The 17,834-nt window shown below is 47.0% G+C and overlaps 1 protein-coding gene and 1 long non-coding RNA gene across 4 annotated transcripts in view; one reads left to right on the top strand and one right to left on the bottom strand.

The window, feature by feature from the left end:
* Positions 1 to 1,193: 1,193 nt before the first annotated feature.
* On the bottom strand, positions 1,194 to 3,167 carry LOC142045842 (uncharacterized). Its single transcript, XR_012654734.1, has 2 exons — positions 2,728 to 3,167; positions 1,194 to 1,774 (listed from the first exon to the last, which is right to left on the bottom strand). It is a non-coding gene; the product is annotated as an uncharacterized LOC142045842 (long non-coding RNA).
* A 2,796-nt stretch (positions 3,168 to 5,963) lies between these two features.
* UPB1 (beta-ureidopropionase 1) overlaps positions 5,964 to 17,834 on the top strand; it is a 41,390-nt gene continuing 29,519 nt past the window's right edge. For 2 of the 3 annotated variants that reach the window (XM_032801316.2, XM_075060023.1), the window contains exons 1-4: positions 5,964 to 6,623; positions 6,971 to 7,142; positions 13,064 to 13,151; positions 14,224 to 14,318. In XM_032801316.2, coding sequence (XP_032657207.1) covers positions 6,523 to 6,623; positions 6,971 to 7,142; positions 13,064 to 13,151; positions 14,224 to 14,318 — 456 coding nt within the window. In that variant the 5' untranslated portion in view covers positions 5,964 to 6,522. The remainder of the gene's footprint in view (positions 6,624 to 6,970; positions 7,143 to 13,063; positions 13,152 to 14,223; positions 14,319 to 17,834) is intronic. The other variant, XM_075060024.1, reaches the window with a different exon arrangement.

Here is a 17,834-nt window from a genome sequence, read left to right as displayed (position 1 = left end):
CATGGTGTTAATGGGGCAGGTTCATACCGTGGAATGCCAATTCTGGGCCCAGGAAACAAGTACAGACTGGGGGGACGATTCCCAGTGGATGCGAAACTTTTGTATGCGTAGGGCCACTTTCATGGAACTTCATGATTTGCTTTCCCCTGCCCTGAAGCGCCAGAACACCAAGATGAGAGCAGCCCTCACAATTGAGAAGCATGTGGTGATAGCCCTCTGGAAGCTTGCAATGCCAGACAGCTACCAGTCAGTCAGGAATCAATTTGGAGTGGGCAAATCTACTGTGGAGGCTGCTGTGATGCAAATAGCCAAAGCAATCACTGAGCTGCTGCTACCAAAGGCAGTGACTCTGGGACATGTGCAGGTCATATTGGATGGCATTGCTGCAATGGGATTCCCTGATTGTGGTGGGGTGACAGATGGAACCCATATTCTTATCTTGGCACCAGAGCTCCAGGGCAGCCAGTACATAAACCGCAAGGGGTACTTTTCAATGGTGCTGCAAGCACTGGTGGATCACAAGGGACGTTTCACCAACATCCATGTGGGATGGCCGGGAAGGGTTCAGGACGCTCGTGTCTTCAGGAACACTAATCTGTTTAAACAGCTGCAGCAGGGATTTACTTCCTAGACCAGAAAATAACTGTTGGGAATGTTGAAATGCCTGTAGTTATCCTTGGGGACCCAGCCTACCTCTTAATGCCATGGCTCATGAAGCCATACACAGGCAGCCTGGACAGTAGTCAAGAGCTGTTCAACTATAGGCTGAGCAAGTGGAGAATGGTGGTAGAATGAGCATCTGGATGTTTAAAGGGTCGCTGGTGCACTTTACTGACATGCTCAGATGTCAGTCAAACCAATATTCCCATTGTTATTGCTGCTTGCTGTGTGTGCCACAATCTGTGAGAGAGTAAAGGGGAGACATTTATGCCAGGTGGGAGGTTGAGGCAAATCACCTGGCTGCTGAATACGCGCAGCCAGACACCAGGGCAATTAGAAAAGCACACCAGGAAATGCTGCGCATCAAAGAAGCTTTGAAAACCAGTTTCATGACTGGCCAGGCTATGGTGTGACAGTTCAGTTTGTTTCTCCTTGATGAAAACCTACCCCCTTGATTGACTCATTCTCTGTAAGCGACTCACCCTCCTCCCTTCGATCACAGCTTGCTTTAAAAGGAAATAAAGTCACTATCATTTAAAAACCATGTATTCTTTATTAATTGATTATAAAAATAGGGAGAGAACTGACAAGGTAGCCTGGGTGAGGTATGGGAGGAGGGAAGGAAGGAAAAGGCTACTTCAAAACTTGTTGAATGACAGCCTTTTGCTTGGGCTGTCCACTGGGGTGGGGTGGAGTGGCAGGGTGCATGGAGCCTCCCTCCCCACGTTCTTGGGCATCTGGGTGAGGAGGCTATGGTACATGGGGAGGGTGGTTATACAGGGCTGCAGTGGCACTCTGTGATCCTGCTGCCATTCCTGAAGCTCCACCAGACGCCGGAGCACATTCGTTTGATCCCGCAGTAGCTCCAGCGTTGCATCTTGCCACCTCTCATCTTGAGCATCCCTCCTGTCCTCACGTTTGTCCCTCCTGTTCTCACGTTCATTGGCCGCTTTCCTGTACTGTGATACTGTGTCCTTCCACTAATTCAAATGAGCTCTTTCACTGCAGGTTGACTGCATGATCTCAGAGAACATTTCATCTCACGTGCATTTTTTTCTCCGCCTTATCAGAGATAACCTTCGGGATGGAGGAGGGAGACTTGAAAAATTTGCAGCTACGGGAGGGAAAAAAGGGAGAGAAGTATTTAAAAAGATACATTTTACAGAACAATGAGTATACTCTTTCACAGTGAACAACACTAGTCACATTACATAGCACATGTGATTTTGGTACAAGGTCGCACTTTGCATCTTAATATTGAGTTCCTGCAACTTTGGTGTTAGAGATCACAGATGCAGGGCCGGGCAACAGAATTCGGCTTGCATGTGGCCATGGTAAGCCATTGTCTTTTGGCTTCTGCAACCTTCATAAAAACAGCGCCCTCCTTTCCCATACCAAGCAAAGCCCGTTGAGTGTTCCGGTTTTCGTGTTAACGTGCAGCAGCAGAAATCAACTAACCCCTCCCCCCATCCAATTCTCTGGGATGAACATTTTACCACGCACCGCACTGCATGACTGGTATCAGGGAAGATCCCTGCTAGCCAAATGCGAACGGCTCAGTGCCAATGCCCCCAACCACTTGGCTAACTGGAGGGAAGGATTTATTTTCGACCACAGGCAAACAGCCGCGTAGATACGGTCACCTCTCTCCCCTTATTTAAATTCCTGTATTTCAACCAGGTTACCATGAACGATATCACTTTCCTGAGGATAACACAGTGAGATAAAGAATGGATGTTGCTTGAATGTCAGCAAACACCGGGACCATATGCTGCCATGCAATGATACCAGATTACTTGCTACTAGCATGGCGTGGTAAGGCGTCCTACCATGGAGGACGGAATAAGGTTGCCGTCCCCAGAAACCTTCTGCAAAGGCTTCTGGAGCACCTCCAGGAGAGCTTCATGGAGGTGTCCCTGGAGGATTTCTGCTCCATCCCCAGACATGTTAACAGACTTTTCCAGTAGCTGTACTGGCCGCGAATGCATCCCAAGTCCTCAGGGCAAATTAGTCATTAAAAAATGTTTGCTTTTAAACCAAGTTTTATATTTACAAAGGTACACTCACCAGAGGTCCCTTCTATGGCTTCATGGTCCAGGATACCGCCTTGGGAGGGTTGGGAGGCTACTTCAGTCAAGCTGAGGAAAAGATCCGGGCTGTTCGGGAGAACGGTGTGCTGTGTGCTCTCCGCAAGCTCGTCCTCCTCCTCCGCAAAATCCTCAGGCATGGCTAAGAGTACCCCCTCCTCCGAATCCACGGTCAGTGGTGGGGTAGTGGTGGTGGCGCCCCTAGAATTGCATGCAGCTCAGGTAGAAGCGGCACGTCTGCGGCTCTGCACTGGACAATGTTTGCTTCTTTTGGTTTTCTGGTATGCTTGTCTGAGCTCCTTAACTTTCACATGGCACTGTAGTGAGTCCCTATTGTGTCCTCTCTCCATCATGCCCTTGGAGACTTTTTCAAATGTTTTGGCATTCTGTCTTTTGGAACGTAGTTCTGCTAGCATGGAATCCTCTCCCCATATAGCGATCAGATCCAGTACCTCCCGTATGGTCCATGCTGAAGCTCTTTTTTGATTCTCGGACTGCATGGTTACCTGTGCTGATGAGCTCTGCATGGTCACCTGTGCTGGCTGGGCAAACAGGAAATAAAATTCAAAAGTTCCTGGGGCTTTCCGTCTACCTGGCCAGTGCATACAAGTTCAGATTGCTGTCCAGAGTGGTCACAATGGTGCACTGTGGGATAGTGGCCAACACCATCAAATTGCGTCCACGCTAACCCTAATTCGAACCAACAATGTCGATTTCAGCGCTACTCCCCTCGTTGGGGAGGAGTACAGAAATCGATTTTAAGAGCCCTTTACATCAAAGTAAATGCCTTCATTGTGTGGACGGGTGCAGCGTTAATTCAATTTAGCGCTGCTAAATTTGATCTAAACTTGTAGTGTAGACCAGGTCTCAGGCAGCCTTCACTAAGGAAGTAAGAGAAGGACAGCAGTTTTGCTTCATGAAAAAGGGGTCTCAACCAGCTTTGGTGGAAATGCTGAAGAGAACTTTGGGTGAGATAAACTTCTTTAGAGGTTAAACTGTTAGTTAACCTTAGTCTCTAGAAAGCAAGTTATGATTTTGCTTTATACGTAGCCATTTGTTTCCAATATTCTTACTATTACTTGAATCTCTGCTATGATAATACAGTTATAGTGAAAACAAGAATAAATTTAACTAAGCAAAGTGATAGTCCTAAACTGAATCTTACAAGCTTGAGTGTACTGTTCCTTTGGGAACAGCAGGCCTGGTGATTGTGTGAGTGTTCACTGGATAAGGGTCTGGATGCTGCAGAGAATGCTCTGAGTATTCAGGGGTTGGTGTGTGCCTATCACTACCTGTACAGAGAGAGCAAGGCCTGGAAAGTAGTGTTTTGCTGCTAAAGGCTGGTGGTTTCAGGGCACAGACCCACAACAGGCCCAGACAAAACTATTTTGTGCTAAGGGCAGGCAGTGGTGAGGTGCCTCACAACCCTGGGTACTATCACAGGAGAGCATATGGGGGGGATCTGCAAAGGCTGGCATTTCCAAATGCAGATGACCCCTGGATTCTTTTTGTTTACATTAAAAGTTAATATAAGTTACTCTTCCCTTGCAAATATTTAAGAGGCTTAATATTTAACTTCGTTAACATTTGCTATTATCAGGGCTTTCAAGTGCTGTGTGTTGCCATGTGTCTCAGACTCACAGGTCATGCCCACTCTTGGCCCCATACAATCCCTGAAGGGAACCTCCTTCAGTGTGACCGCCTTTTTCAGGGGTCCACTCTCTCGGGGGTTAAGCCCCTCCACCTCTTGGAACCACACCTCTCTGAGCCTTTACCACACCTGTCTCTTGCCATGGGCCCCTTCAGGGAGTCCACTCGCTCTGGAACCCCGGGGCCGCCACTCTCAGAGGGAATAATGCAACCCTGTTCTCTAGACTGGAGTGACTCTCATCCAGCGTAAACCAGGAAGGTTTACTGAGCATCTGAACACAGCACAGGAAACTCTCAGCCCTCAGGCCTGGCTTCCCTCAGCATAGTACATCTAAATCTCTTCTGCATCCTTCTCTCCCTCTCCAGTCCAGAGACCTCCTGCTTTCCAACGGGACATCCGATATCACCTGCCCCCAAGCGCCGCCTCTGTCCTTTGTCTTCTGTCCAGGTAAACATGGTCGCCTGGGCCTCCTCTCCTCTCAGCCATCCTTTAAGAGGTTCCCCACTGGCTGGAACCAGCTGGTCAGGTCACTGGGGTCCTCTCTCTGCAGCCCATTGTCCTCCCATTGGCCAGAACTGGCTGTGTCAGCCAAGCTGGGCCTCCTGGTCACTAGGTCACCAGTCAATGGGGTATCCATTTTCCTGGCCATTGGCTGGGGTCCCAAGTTCCGTCGCTGGGCCTCTGTAACAATGAACTCCCTCTCCCATCACCTCATTAAACCAGTAACACTCAGGGAAACTGAGTCCCACCCCCTCTGCATGCAAACCACTGAAAAAACCAAGAAAATCCCCCTTTCGTTACACCTTGTCTCGTAGGAAACTTAAAGAAAAGACTCTAAAAGTCATAGTTTTGATCTATTAAGACATTTGTAACAGTCACTGGACTCTGTAATCAGTCTTCTCATTGGAACAAAATGCTTACATATTATTCATTTCACAATAACACCTTGAAGCACAAAACATGGGCAGTAGTTATTGACTCAGGGGGAACAATGCCTCTTGGTACTTACTAAAGGAACTATCCTTTATTCATACCCACTGTTCCTTGTCTCAGATAGGTGTTTAAATAGAGGCTGGTACATTGCCTCCTTATTTTGTCTGAGCTGTCCTTTGTGTGGTAGATTGATTCTGGCTCTGGGATGATTTTCCAGTGATAACCTGGGGCTCAAAGCCAAGTTGAGGACTAGGTTAACCATTACTGTTTCTGGCTGCTATGCGGTGTCTTTTTGGTATTAAAAATTATACACGTAATGAGATGAATAACATTTTGTGTAAACTATGATACTCCCTCTTTTCCTCGCCTGCTCATATTGTAGATTTGCTTACTAGGCATCTAAAAAGTTCTTAAGTGTGTGTTGTGCCTGTGCCCGTGTTCTGGTTCTAGGTTAGCCAGGGATTAGAGGCTGAAGGGGCCAACTGGAACCCGTGACCATCTCGTCCAACATCCTGTATAACACAGGCTATAGAACTTCCCCCAAAATAGTGCCCTGATCAGATCTTTTAGACAAACATCCTGGGGATGGCAGGGCCTGCCGTCCCTTAGTGACTCTAACAGGAAGAGGGGGTAAGCGGAGGGCCTGCCTGGCTCTGGGGGGTTGGTAAAAGATGCAGCCGTTCAGCGCTGGGGGCTGGTTCCAATCCAGGGCAGGCTGCTTTCTACTCAGCACCAGGCTAGGCTAGAGGGGCACATGCCAACCAGCCCTTGGTGGGTGGCCACAAAGGGGTGCACAGGCCAGGGAGATGGGTGGTGCCCCCACCCCACCCCACCCCACCCCTATGCAGTGCTACTCCCAGGGCGCCGTGAGCGGCAGGTTGGAGGGGCCCTGGGGGCCAAGCTGGCACTGCTCCTGCCCAGGCTGCAGCCAGTGGGTGAACATCCCTGTGACCCCACCCGGCCTCGCACGTCCAACCCCACACCAGACCCCTCCCAAGCAGGGGAACACGGCAAAACCCCTCTGGGGGGAAGAGGCGGGGGCGTGTCTCACGGGCCACGGGTCCCATTTGGGGGGCGTGTCCGGGCTGGCCGCCCGGGGGGAGAGGGGGATAACGGTCACTTAGCCTGCCCGGTCCCGTGCAGTCCGCTCAGCTGTCGGCCACCGCTGCCTCCCTCGTCCTCGGAGCCGCCATGGCGGGGAGTCTAGATTCGCTGGAGAAATGCCTGGAGCGGCACCTCCCGCCCGAGGAGCTCGGCGAAGTGAAGCGGATCCTTTACGGCAGCCTGAGCAGGTGCCGGAGGACTACAGCTCCCAGTAGCCCCTGCGCCGGCTGCCGGCCTCGCTGTGGGACTGGGGGGGGTGTCCCCCGCTGAACGGGGTGGGGGAAAAGGCTGAGGGGGGCGTCTTAGCTCGGCGGGCTTTGTGGGGTAACCTGGCGTAGGGGGGAAGGGACGTGGCCATAGCTGGAGGCCTTTGGCGCAGGTTCGCTCGAGGCGTGGTGGCCGCGCAGCCTCCGGGCGCTCTTGCAGTGTCCGGCTGCTGTTGCCCGCCTTGGCGGTTGGCAGGCGCGTGGCGCTCGGGTAACATGCAGGGGGGAGGCGCGCGCGCGCCCTTCATTCGCGTCCTTTGCCGTTTCAGAAAACTGGCCTTGCCGGCTGCGGCTCTGTCGGCCGCGAGCCAGAGGGCGTTTGAGTTGCAGGGCTGTGGATTTGGAGCTGCGCCCGAGCAGCTGAGGCAGCCCCGTGTTGTTCGAGTGGGGCTGGTTCAGAATAAAATCCCCCTGCCCACAGACACACCCGTGGCGGAACAGGTACAGTCACCTGGAAAGGGGGCTCTGGGTCAGCCGGCTGCAGCTCTTCGGTTGGATCAGCCCGTATCACATGAGCCTGGCAGCTTAAATTCCTAAAACTCTGGACACTGAAATCAGGGACTCATGCTTTAGGGCCTGTCTTCACTACCGCACCACATTGGTACAGCTGCATGGATGTAGCACGTCTGGTAAAGACACAGTATGTCAACAGGAGAGCAGGGCTGCTGGGGGGCAAGTGGGGCAATCTGCCCGAGGCAGGGCCGTCCTTGGGATTTATGGGATTTTATTAAACTGGTGTGCCTGAGTCTGTCTTGCTCTTAGCACAACACAAACATAAGCTTACACTATTGGAAAACTTGCCACATGCATGTTATTAAAACCAGTTTAACTTAATGATGCACACTGTAATGCTGATGGACTAGCGCTAACGAAGCAGCACTATAGAAAAAATTCTGATTTGACAGAATGATGCAAATATAATGTTTTTAATTTTCAACATTTTATTGGAGATTTCTATGAAGAGGTATTGAAACAAGGATTAATTTTTAATTAAAAGCAATCTTTCTGGCTTTTTTGGCTGCAAAATCAGAAATAATGTCATAGTATGACAAAGACAAAGTGATGTCTTGTTTGAATGCAAGAATAGCAAGACCAGTCAAGTGTTCATGACTCCTTGTAGAGCGGAGATAGTTTTTAATGAGCTTTAGTTTTGAGAAACTCCATTCTCCTGATGCTTCTGTTACAGGAATTGTCAGTAGAATACGAGTGGCAATGTACACATTAGGATATATGTCAACAAGTTTGCTGGTATGAGTAAACTGTATAATGTCCATTATCGATTTTGCATGTGGCAACATTGATGACCGTGTACTCAATTCTTCGTACAGCTCAAGTCCATTTAAATCAAAATGATAGTCATGCTTCAGGAGGCTCTCTAGGTCAGGGGTCCCCAACGCGGTGCCCGCAGGGCCCTCTCAGTGCATCTGCGTACTGGCCGGCGGACAAGCGTCTGCCGAAATGCCACTGAAATTCGGCGGCATTTTGGCAGCGACGCCTCTAGATGACGCCACTTGCCGCCGATAAGCAACGTCATCCAGAGGTGTCGCTGCTGAAATACTGCCGAATTTCGGCGACATTTCAGCAGATGCTCGTCCACTACCACGGTCCTTCGTCTGGTGACCGCCAGACAAAAAAGGTTGGGGACCACTGCTCTAGGTTCTTGCACTTTGTCATTAGTTGCTCTTGTTTTCCTGTTTCACTGAATTTAGTCCTGCTCAGCCCAACTACCAGCTGAGTGAATGGAACTCCAGGCCGACAGTGGGTTGAGTGGCTCAGCCAGGATATCAGCCACTGGCCTGCTCAGCCTGCTGTCAGCCTGGGGTTCTTTGGGGGTCCCCAGACCAGCAATGAGTGCTGAATGGGGCCGATGGCTGGGACTCCGGATGGCAATGGGGCAGCAGCCAGAACCCCAGAGCAGTGGTGGGCTGAGCCACTCAGCCCACTGCTGCATGCCATCAAAAATCAGCTCGCGTGCCACCTTTGGCACATGTGCCGTAGGTTGCCAACCCCTGCTCTGTACACTAGTAAGGAGATGAGCATATTACAGTTGTTGGAGGGCTCTATTTAGCAGTAACAGGGCTATAGGAAAGTCAGTCAACATTTTTTGTTTCTCTGATGAAAACTGGCCCACTCCCTTCCCCATACCAAACTTGTCACAAATAATTGTCAACAACTTAATTTTCTGTTTTTGGCTAAGAGATTGATTTTTAAAAAAAAATATTGAAATTGAATTCGGGATTGTTAGCAAGCATTTTTAGCGAACAAATTTGTTAAATGACAGTCTAAATGGCAATGCAGTACTGCTTTCATGCTTGGCTCACCCCTCAGCCTGCTGGTCCAACAACGGCAGTAGAGGAGGAGATAGGTGGAAAACTGCAGGACCCCAAAATCCACCTCTTGGGGTGCAGAGTGGCAAGAGCAGCAGCAAAACCTCAGGTCTGATCACACACCAATGGGCACCACCGCCAGCCCAACAGACTGTGGTGAAGTTAGCACAGCATCTGATCTCAGGGACGGGGCACCCATGGAGCCACAGCAGCTCATCCTGCCCTGTGCAGCTCCCCCCCCCCGCCCCCGGATGAGATGGATCACTGCCAGCCCGGGGGAGAGACGTGCTCCCCAGCTAGGGTGACCAGATCCAGATGTCCTGATTTTATAGGGCCAGTCCCAATATTTGGGGCTTTGTCTTATATAGGTACCAATTACCCTCACCTAGGGTGACCAGACAGCAAATGTGAAAAATCGGGAGCGGGGTGGGGAGGAATAGGAGCCTATATAAGAAAAAGACCCCAAAATCGGGACTGTCCCTATAAAATTGGGACATCTGGTCTCCCTACAGGTGAGTTCCTTCCCCCACCCCTTCCCAGAGACCCCAGCAGCCAATCCCCTCCCTCCGACTGTGCTGCATTCGGCTCTCTCTAGGACCCAGCAGCCCTGCTCTTACATGCTCCACTGCTTCCTATCTGTCCGGGCTCCCAGCAGAGCAGTGCCCCCAGACCTAGTGGTGCCCTAGGCGGCTGCCTGTTCTGCCTATGGCTAAGGACGGCCCTGGCCCCAGGCCCTGGACCCCACAGGGGCCGCCATGAGAATATAGTATTCTATAGTATTGCAACTTTTTTTTATGGAAGGGGCCCTCGAAATTGCTTTGCCCCAGGCTCCCTGAAACCTCTGGGCAGCCCTGCAGGAGATCACTCTCCCATGGAGGTAATTACTCCACCCCAATGAGAAGCGGAAGCTATGTGTGCAGGAGACAGGGTTGCCAACTTTGGTGGTCCCTGTTCCTGGAGGTTTTGTCACGTAACATCATCTTTTAATTAAAGATTAATCTTTAATTCCTGAACACTCCAGGACAATCTTGAAGTGTTGTCAACCCTAGAGAAGAGCATTACACCCCTGAGCGATGTAAATTATGACTGTAAAAAGTGGTAGTGTAAACAAGCTGTTAGACTGAGAGGCTGGTCTTGTGTCTCATTACAACAGTATGTAACCCCTTAACACTTCTTTGTCCAGTGATTGCAGAGGTGATAATTGTGCACATCATCCCAAATGGTCTCGTGCAACATGTCTTAACTCCTCATATTTATCAGACTGTTCCACCTTGTACTGAGCTGTGACACTCTTGAGCCCAAATCTAGGTTATCAGGGCTGGCGCTTCCATTTAGGTGACCTAGGCAATTGCCTAGGGCACCAGGATTATTGGTGGGCGGCATTTTGCCGGAGGGGGCGGCAGGCGGCTCCGGTGGAGCTGCCGCAGTCGTGCCTGCGGACAGTCGGCTGCTCCCGCGGCTCCGGTGGACCTTCCGCAGGCACCACTGTGGCAGCTCCACCGGAGCCGCGGGACCAGGGTGAGGGGCGGCAAAATTGCCATGCGCCTAGGGCGCTAAAACCTCTAGCGCCGGTCCTGTAGGTTATAGACCTATATCGGTATAACTGCGTTGCTTTTGTGGAAAAATCCATACCCTTGAGTGATACTGATCTACAATTCCCCCCGCACCCCATGTAGACAATACTGTGTTGATGGGAGAGCTTCTCAAGGAGGTGGATTTACTACGCTGCTCTCTTGTTGGCGTAGGAACATCTTCACTAAAACGCTACTGTGGCATAGCTGAATTACTGTACATGAGAACAAGCCCTGAGTACCTTTCCCAGACCTCTGCGTATCTCAGAGCTTGTCTCATTCACCAACAGAAGTTGTTCCAGTAAAAGATATTACCTCACCCACCTTGTCTTTCAAATGTCACACTATCAGTTCTGCATTTCTTGTGTTGTCCGCTATCAGTTTCAGGGCCTACGTTATCTAATGGCCTTGGATTTGACTTGTTGAATGGTAAATTGCCAAGTAGTCTTGTGACTCAAAGTAGAGCATGCAGCTTCATCAGAAAATCTCATTTCTATTGTTTGCTTATTGACTCGCCCAAGCAATTTGTAGTTTTCTTGAAGCTAAATATTTAGTTGCTGGCTTTATAAGCTAAAAGCCTTTACCTGTCAAATGAACCAGAAAAGTCTCATGTTCAGAGAATTGAAGTTGATGATTGCAGAATGCAGGGTTGGTGATTTGTATAAATTCTGTGCTCTAAAACTCTTTTGGTCTGAGGAGGGTCTTTCACCAGATGAACACCGGCGTGTCTGATACAAGATGCACATCTTCAGATGCAAGTTTTATGTAAATCTGTAGTCTTTTTAAAAGCAAAATGAAGGTGAATTTCACATTTGTGAAATATGCTGGACTGATTGTCTGATTTATCCACAGGGCAGAAAGTTCACACAGACACTGTGTTTTGGAGAGAGAGAGTAGCTCATTCTCTGTGTTAGTAAAATTCTTGCTTTATCTGTGTGGTCTGCCAAAAAGAGTGCCAGTTGCTGCCATTTGTTATGTGGATGCCTCTCCACTAGAAACTGGCCCAAGACCACCATGTCATTTTGCATAACGATACACAGCTGTTATATCTGTTTGGTCGGTGTCAGTCTGGATTGGATTTGAGATGGAGATATATGAATGGCTCCAAATCTCATTGCCACTGCCTCTATGCCTCTCTGTAACTAGAGTTCTCCAGTGAGAGGAGTTTCTGTGTAAAGATTTTTAATTAAAGAAAAATACAAACAGTCCATCATTGGTGCACTGCTTGGTTCTTCTTAGGGATGCACTAAAACATGCTTGGAGGTTAATAACTTGTATATTACTGATTGAAGCATGTTTACTAACTCTGTGTGTGCACGCATATACATTTCAAGCCTCAGAGAATGAGATTCTCTCATTAGACCCAGAACATATGCCAAAAGGAGGAGCTTGTCTGCATTTCAGAAGTAGCCAGTCCATGGCCATCCCTGTCCCCGATCATCCCATCTCTCCTTTATCCAAACATAAGCAACTGTCCCATAGATAACCATAGGCCAATGGCCTCCTAACTTCTAGTCAAAGAACTTCTGGTCGAAGTTGTCAGATGTATGGGGCTCAAGAGTGAAGCAACATACTGCTCCAACAAGCATTTTGTCAGTTCATAACTCTGCTAGCTCCAGGGCTGGTATTTTAGGGGATGTTCTGGAATCTACATGTGCTTGCAGGATGTACAGATATCAGTTCAAGAGACTGGTCTAACCTCTGGTGGTATTATGCTTACTCATTCACATTGCTAAGTGTCACATCTCAAAACAGACTCAGAAAGGTTTTTTGTGTGTGGTTCTTTTAAGGTATATAGATCTCTAATGCACATGTAGGGAATAAAGGCCAGTTTTTTAAATGTATCTAGAATAGAATGCCTAAAGACGCAGATATGTGCTTTTGAAAATCCCATTAGGTACCTATCTGAATGGTTAGGCACCTAAATACCTTTAAAAATACCCTAACTCAGGGGTAGGTAAGCTATGGCTCACGTGCCAAAGGCAGCATGCGAGCTGATTTTCAGTGGCACGCACACTGCCCGGGTCCTGGCCACCAGTCTAGGGGGCTCTGCATTTTAATTTAATTTTAAATGAAGCTTCTTAAACATTTAAAAATCCTTATTTACTTTACATACGACAATAGTTTAATTATATATTGTAGACTTATAGAAAGATACATTTTAACGATTTTTAGAAAGTACCACTGGCACGCAAAACCTTAAATTAGAGTGAATAAATGAAGACTCAGCACAGCACTTTTGAAAGGTTGCCGACACCTGCCCTAACTCTTTAGGGCCTAATTCTACAACCATTGCTTGTGTTGAGCAGGAACTTACCCTACAAGTATTCTCACTGAAATTAATGGGGTGAAGTGCCAAGCAAGGTACTACTTAGTGTGAATAAAGGTGGCAGAACCAAAACCTTAATGTTACAAGTGAATTATGATTTATGAGTTTTTATAGGGTCAAATTTCTTACAACCAGGTGGCTGCACTGCACAGGCGAATAGAGGAGATCGTGGAGGTGGCTGCAATGTGTGGGGTCAATGTGATCTGCTTTCAAGAGGCTTGGAGTGAGTATTTTCTGTAGCCTCCCCAAGTCCAGATTCTTTGCCTTTAAAATGCTTAATTTTCTGAAAATAGCCAATTCCTCTCCATTTAATAGGTACCCTATATTTAAAAAATGTTCTGCAGCTACAGTGAAACAAAGATTCCAGGATACAATCCACTGATCCTAATCATTATTTTCTGAAAGAAACTTAAAAGAATCCTTGTTAACAGAGCTGTGTGCAGGTCCTATGTAGGTCTGCAAAGGCAGGGCCTGCATCTCAGCAATGCTTTTAGTTATGCTTACTGTGTGTTCTTTCACCTGCTCTTCCCCTTTTCTTCCTTGGAAGTTTTGTTTCATTTAGGAAGATTCTCAATAACAGAAAAATAATATGTAAATGAAAATGGAGGATGTGTGGGATTAAGACTGGCCAAAACCAAAATTGAAGGACCTCTTGTGTGACTGTTGGGGAAAATATGTCTTAGTCATTAATTTGTAGGTTTCTTCCTCAGACACTCCATCAGGGGATCCTCTGCCCTGTGTGAGATAGTGGGTAATCTTCCCCTCTCATTTCACCTATATTAACTTCACTCTCCTGGTCTCTAATCATAACCACCACCTCTCTTCTGGCCAGCTAGGCCTCCCATTTCAAATTAGTAGGGACTCAGCCTGGCTTCTTAATTGAACAAATGTTGGCTGATTACAAGGTGCTGTCTTTGCTCCATAGTGTTGAGTGATTCTGCAACACTTCTTGTCCTTCCCGGGCTGTGGAGTAAGAGGAAATTAGATCCTGGTCTGTTGCATATAGAGCACTGGAACTATAGGTGGCTGGTCTTGTCATGGTGTCTCTGTGAGAATGCAGCCTAGAAAATCTAAAGATTGGAGACCCCTAAATGATACATTCTCAAGAATCAAACTTCTTTGTGCAGGGAGAAGGAGATAGTAGTACCATACTCAGATGTGGTAATTATTTCTCAGTTTTCACAAAAGCAACTTGTGAACACATTTCATTGACCTGTTTTATATGAGTAAAGCAGAACTCACCCCATACCAGCTCAGTGATCTGAAGCCTTTGTATTGACTTGGTATTTTATTAGCTATGCCCTTTGCATTCTGTACAAGAGAGAAGCTTCCGTGGACCGAATTTGCTGAGTCAGCAGAGGATGGTCTGACAACAAGGTTCTGCCAGAAGGTAAAAAGCTGAATTCATACCATTGTGTAGTGATCACTTTTTGTATATCAGTCTTATAAGTTGTAAGAATTAAAGAACCAAAAATAATTTTCCAGCACATTCAAAGCATGTATTGTGAGAGCTAGTGAAAGTGCAAATGGACAACAACACGTGCAATATGAAAGTTTTTTAAAAATCTTACTTTACATTTATATAGTGCCTTTTACCCTGTTAAGATATGTGAGACTTCCTATCCTGATTTTTCCCATATTTTTACAAGAAGAAAATAAGCTTCACAATCAGTCACTTTTAACTTCTAGTCAAGAAATTCCTTTTGAATGGAACAGACTATGCATTAGCAAAGCATTACACAAAGAATATTAACTGATGAGTTAACTAATGTTCTGAAAAGGAAACACTTTCATATGATTCTTCTTCCTTTTCATATGATCCTTCCTCTGACATGTAACACAGAATACAGCTTTCTGTGCAACAGAGGTGACCTTTTAATAGCTGGCAGTCATTTGGCCAGGAATCACTAAGTGAAAGAGTGATTGTGGGATAATTTTCACCTTCTGCCCTCTTAAATAGTCTACAGCTCTCTTGTTTTATAAGGGACGTTGTATTTTTCTTTATTAAATGATTCACTGACGTGATCAGGTTTGTTGTGGGCCTGAATCTATCCAGATGTGATCTGACCTATTAAGCATGTATGTGTAATGACTTTACAGCTTCAGTCTGACCTAGGCCAAGTGTGGGGCACTTCTCAATGTGGGGTTAATGACCTAAGGGCAGTTCCTGCAAGAAATATTCAGACTTATGGAAAAGTAAAATGGCATGAGGGGAAAGAAGAAAAAATGTCATTTAGCCAAAGGTTAAATAACTTATCAGGACTAAAATTTAGTGCAAAATATTCTTGCTAAACTATTAAAAGGTACTGTGATGCTATGATTCCTGTGGACAAGGCAGCACCTATACTTTTTAACATAAATGCATTTACATGTGTGGATCCACTACCTACTGTATAACTACAGTAACTTGTTGATCAAAGGCTTTCTTATATTTGATCTATTGCAATAAAGAACAATTTAGACACAGGAGCCAGCAAACAAAGCTGTAAACAGGGGAGTTTGAGTGTGAGTTCTTAAGGGGAGTTTGTGGGGAAGACTAGAAAAACCAGGCAGAGGAACATATAGGCTAGTGAAGGGAGTGTGTAGTGTTCTGGCAGTGTTGTGGTGCTCATGGGCGGTTTGTTTTGCTGTGGGTGGTGGTGTTTTGATTTGGTTTGTGTTTCCCAGACTAACAGGACTTAGGTGGGAAGGCTATGACAGATACAGATGCAGCAGTAGTAGTGACCCAAGCAGTGGAAGACACAATGAAGACGACTGGATGTGGAAGCTGCGGTATCTTCAGGTACCCCTTCCAAGATCATGTAAAGAGTTTCGTCTGCATGAAGTGTCGCTTGATAGAGCTGATGGAAGAAAAGATCAGAGGATTGGAGATGCAGGTGGAAACTCTGGTTGAGTTTAGAAGGGAGTTCAAGCAGATGATGGAGCAGAGACATAAGGAGGCTGAAGGGAAAAGCTCAGACTTGCAGATGGAAGCAGGACCAAAGAACTCTGAGGGGAGACTGCTGGGTGAGGAAAGTGGACAGTGGAAGCATGTGACTAAGAGAACCAGGCAGAGGAAAAAAAGACAGCTAGTGAAGGAGAAATAGAACTCAGGAACAGGTTTGTGGAGTTGGAAAACGAAGAAGGGGCACAGCAGGTGGTCACTGAAGGTGAGAGGGCAAGGAAGAAAAGAAAAGCAGTTAGTTCTGTAGGAAGAGGGGAAGAGTCAATGGAGATAACACCAAATATGAGCCCCAGGAGGATACAGGATGGTTTACAGAGGATTGCAAGGGAGAATAGGAATTGAGAGGACTTGCAGCCAGAGGGAACAGGGGATAGACCAGAGAATCGCACCATCACCAGGTCTACATGACTGGGGACTCCTTACTGAGACGAATAGACAGTCCTGTAACCAGACCTGATCCAAAGAACAGAAGGGTGTGCTTTCTGCTGGGTGCTAAGATATGGGATCAAGTATCAGAGGGGCAGGGGCAGGTATATATATGCAAGCAAGAAGCAGGCTAGGTATAACGATGTTAATTCAATCAGGGAGGATGAGGCCCTCTTCTAGCGGTTGAGGTGTGAAAACCAAGGGAGGAGAAATTCTTTTGTAGTTGGCAAGCCATTCAGATAAGGATGTGGACCTGAGACTGAAGAGGATCCTAATGGGATCGGGAAAGAATACACTGATTGTCCTTCATGTGGGAACAAATGATATGGCTAGATTCTCGCTAGAACATATCAAAGGAGACTATGCCAGGCGGGGGAAGACGCTTAAGGAAATTGAGGCTCAGGTGATCTTCAGTGGGATTCTGCCTGTTCTTAGAGAAGGGCAACAAAGGTGTGACAAGACTATGATAATCAACAGATGGTTCAGGTGGGGTGCTATAAGGAGAGCTTTGGGATGTGTGGCTGCTGGAAGGCATTCATGGACAGAGGATGGTTCTCTTGGGATGGACTTCACCTGAGTAGGGAGGGAAATAGACTTCTGGGATGGAGGCTGGCACAACTGATTAAGAGAGCTTTAAACTAGGAATTTGGGGGAGATGATTGAGAGATGTCCAAGTAATCTCCATGCCAGATTTTAACATTGAGAGGGAAGAAAATGAAGTAAGAAAGGATACAGCTGTGGGCAGGAGAATGGACATAAGGAGGAAGGGTAGTGTAGATACCAGTCTAATAGGTGATACTGACGATAGAATATCTGTGCCTAATTGGGTAAAGAATGTCAGTGAAGCCAAACAGCAAAAATTAAGATGTTTGTACACCAATGCGAGGAGCCTAGGTAACAAAATGGAGGAACTAGAGTTACTGGTGCAGGAAGTGAAACCAGATATTATAGGGATAACAGAAACGTGGAATTATAGTCATGACTGGAATACAAGTATTGAAGGGTATGTGCTGTTTAGGAAAGACAGAAATAAAGGCAAAGGTGGTGGAGTAGCACTGTACATCAATGATGAGGTTAACTGTAAAGAAATAAGAAGTGATGGAATGGATAAGACAGAGTCTCTCTGGGCAGAAATCACGTGGGGGAAGAAAGCTACTAGAGCCTCTCCTGGGATAGTGCTTGGGGTGTGCTGTAGACCACTGGGATCTGATTTGGATATGGAGGCCCAGAACAAAATGGATACAAACTGGCCAACAGAATTAGTTAGACTGAAATTAGACAAAGGGGTTCAAATCAGAGAGGAAAGTTCTGAGGAACAGCCTTCCAGGAGCGTGTATTGCAAAGACCATAATCTCGCTTCAGGACTTAAGCTTGATAAGTTATGGAAGGGATTGGTGGATGAGATATCAATTAATTGCCAAATTTAGGCTCTTTGACTATTAGCCAATAAATGCCTAATGGCCTGTGATGAGATGTTTTAGATGGGTGGGATCTGAGTTACTAGAGCGAATTTCTTTCCGGTCTTCTGGCTCATGA

This window comes from Chelonoidis abingdonii, chromosome 22, assembly GCF_003597395.2.
Source record: "Chelonoidis abingdonii isolate Lonesome George chromosome 22, CheloAbing_2.0, whole genome shotgun sequence".
Taxonomy (NCBI): domain Eukaryota; kingdom Metazoa; phylum Chordata; order Testudines; family Testudinidae; genus Chelonoidis; species Chelonoidis abingdonii.
The sequence above is the reverse complement of the archived record's forward strand: the minus strand, read 5'-3'. Positions and strand labels throughout refer to the sequence as shown.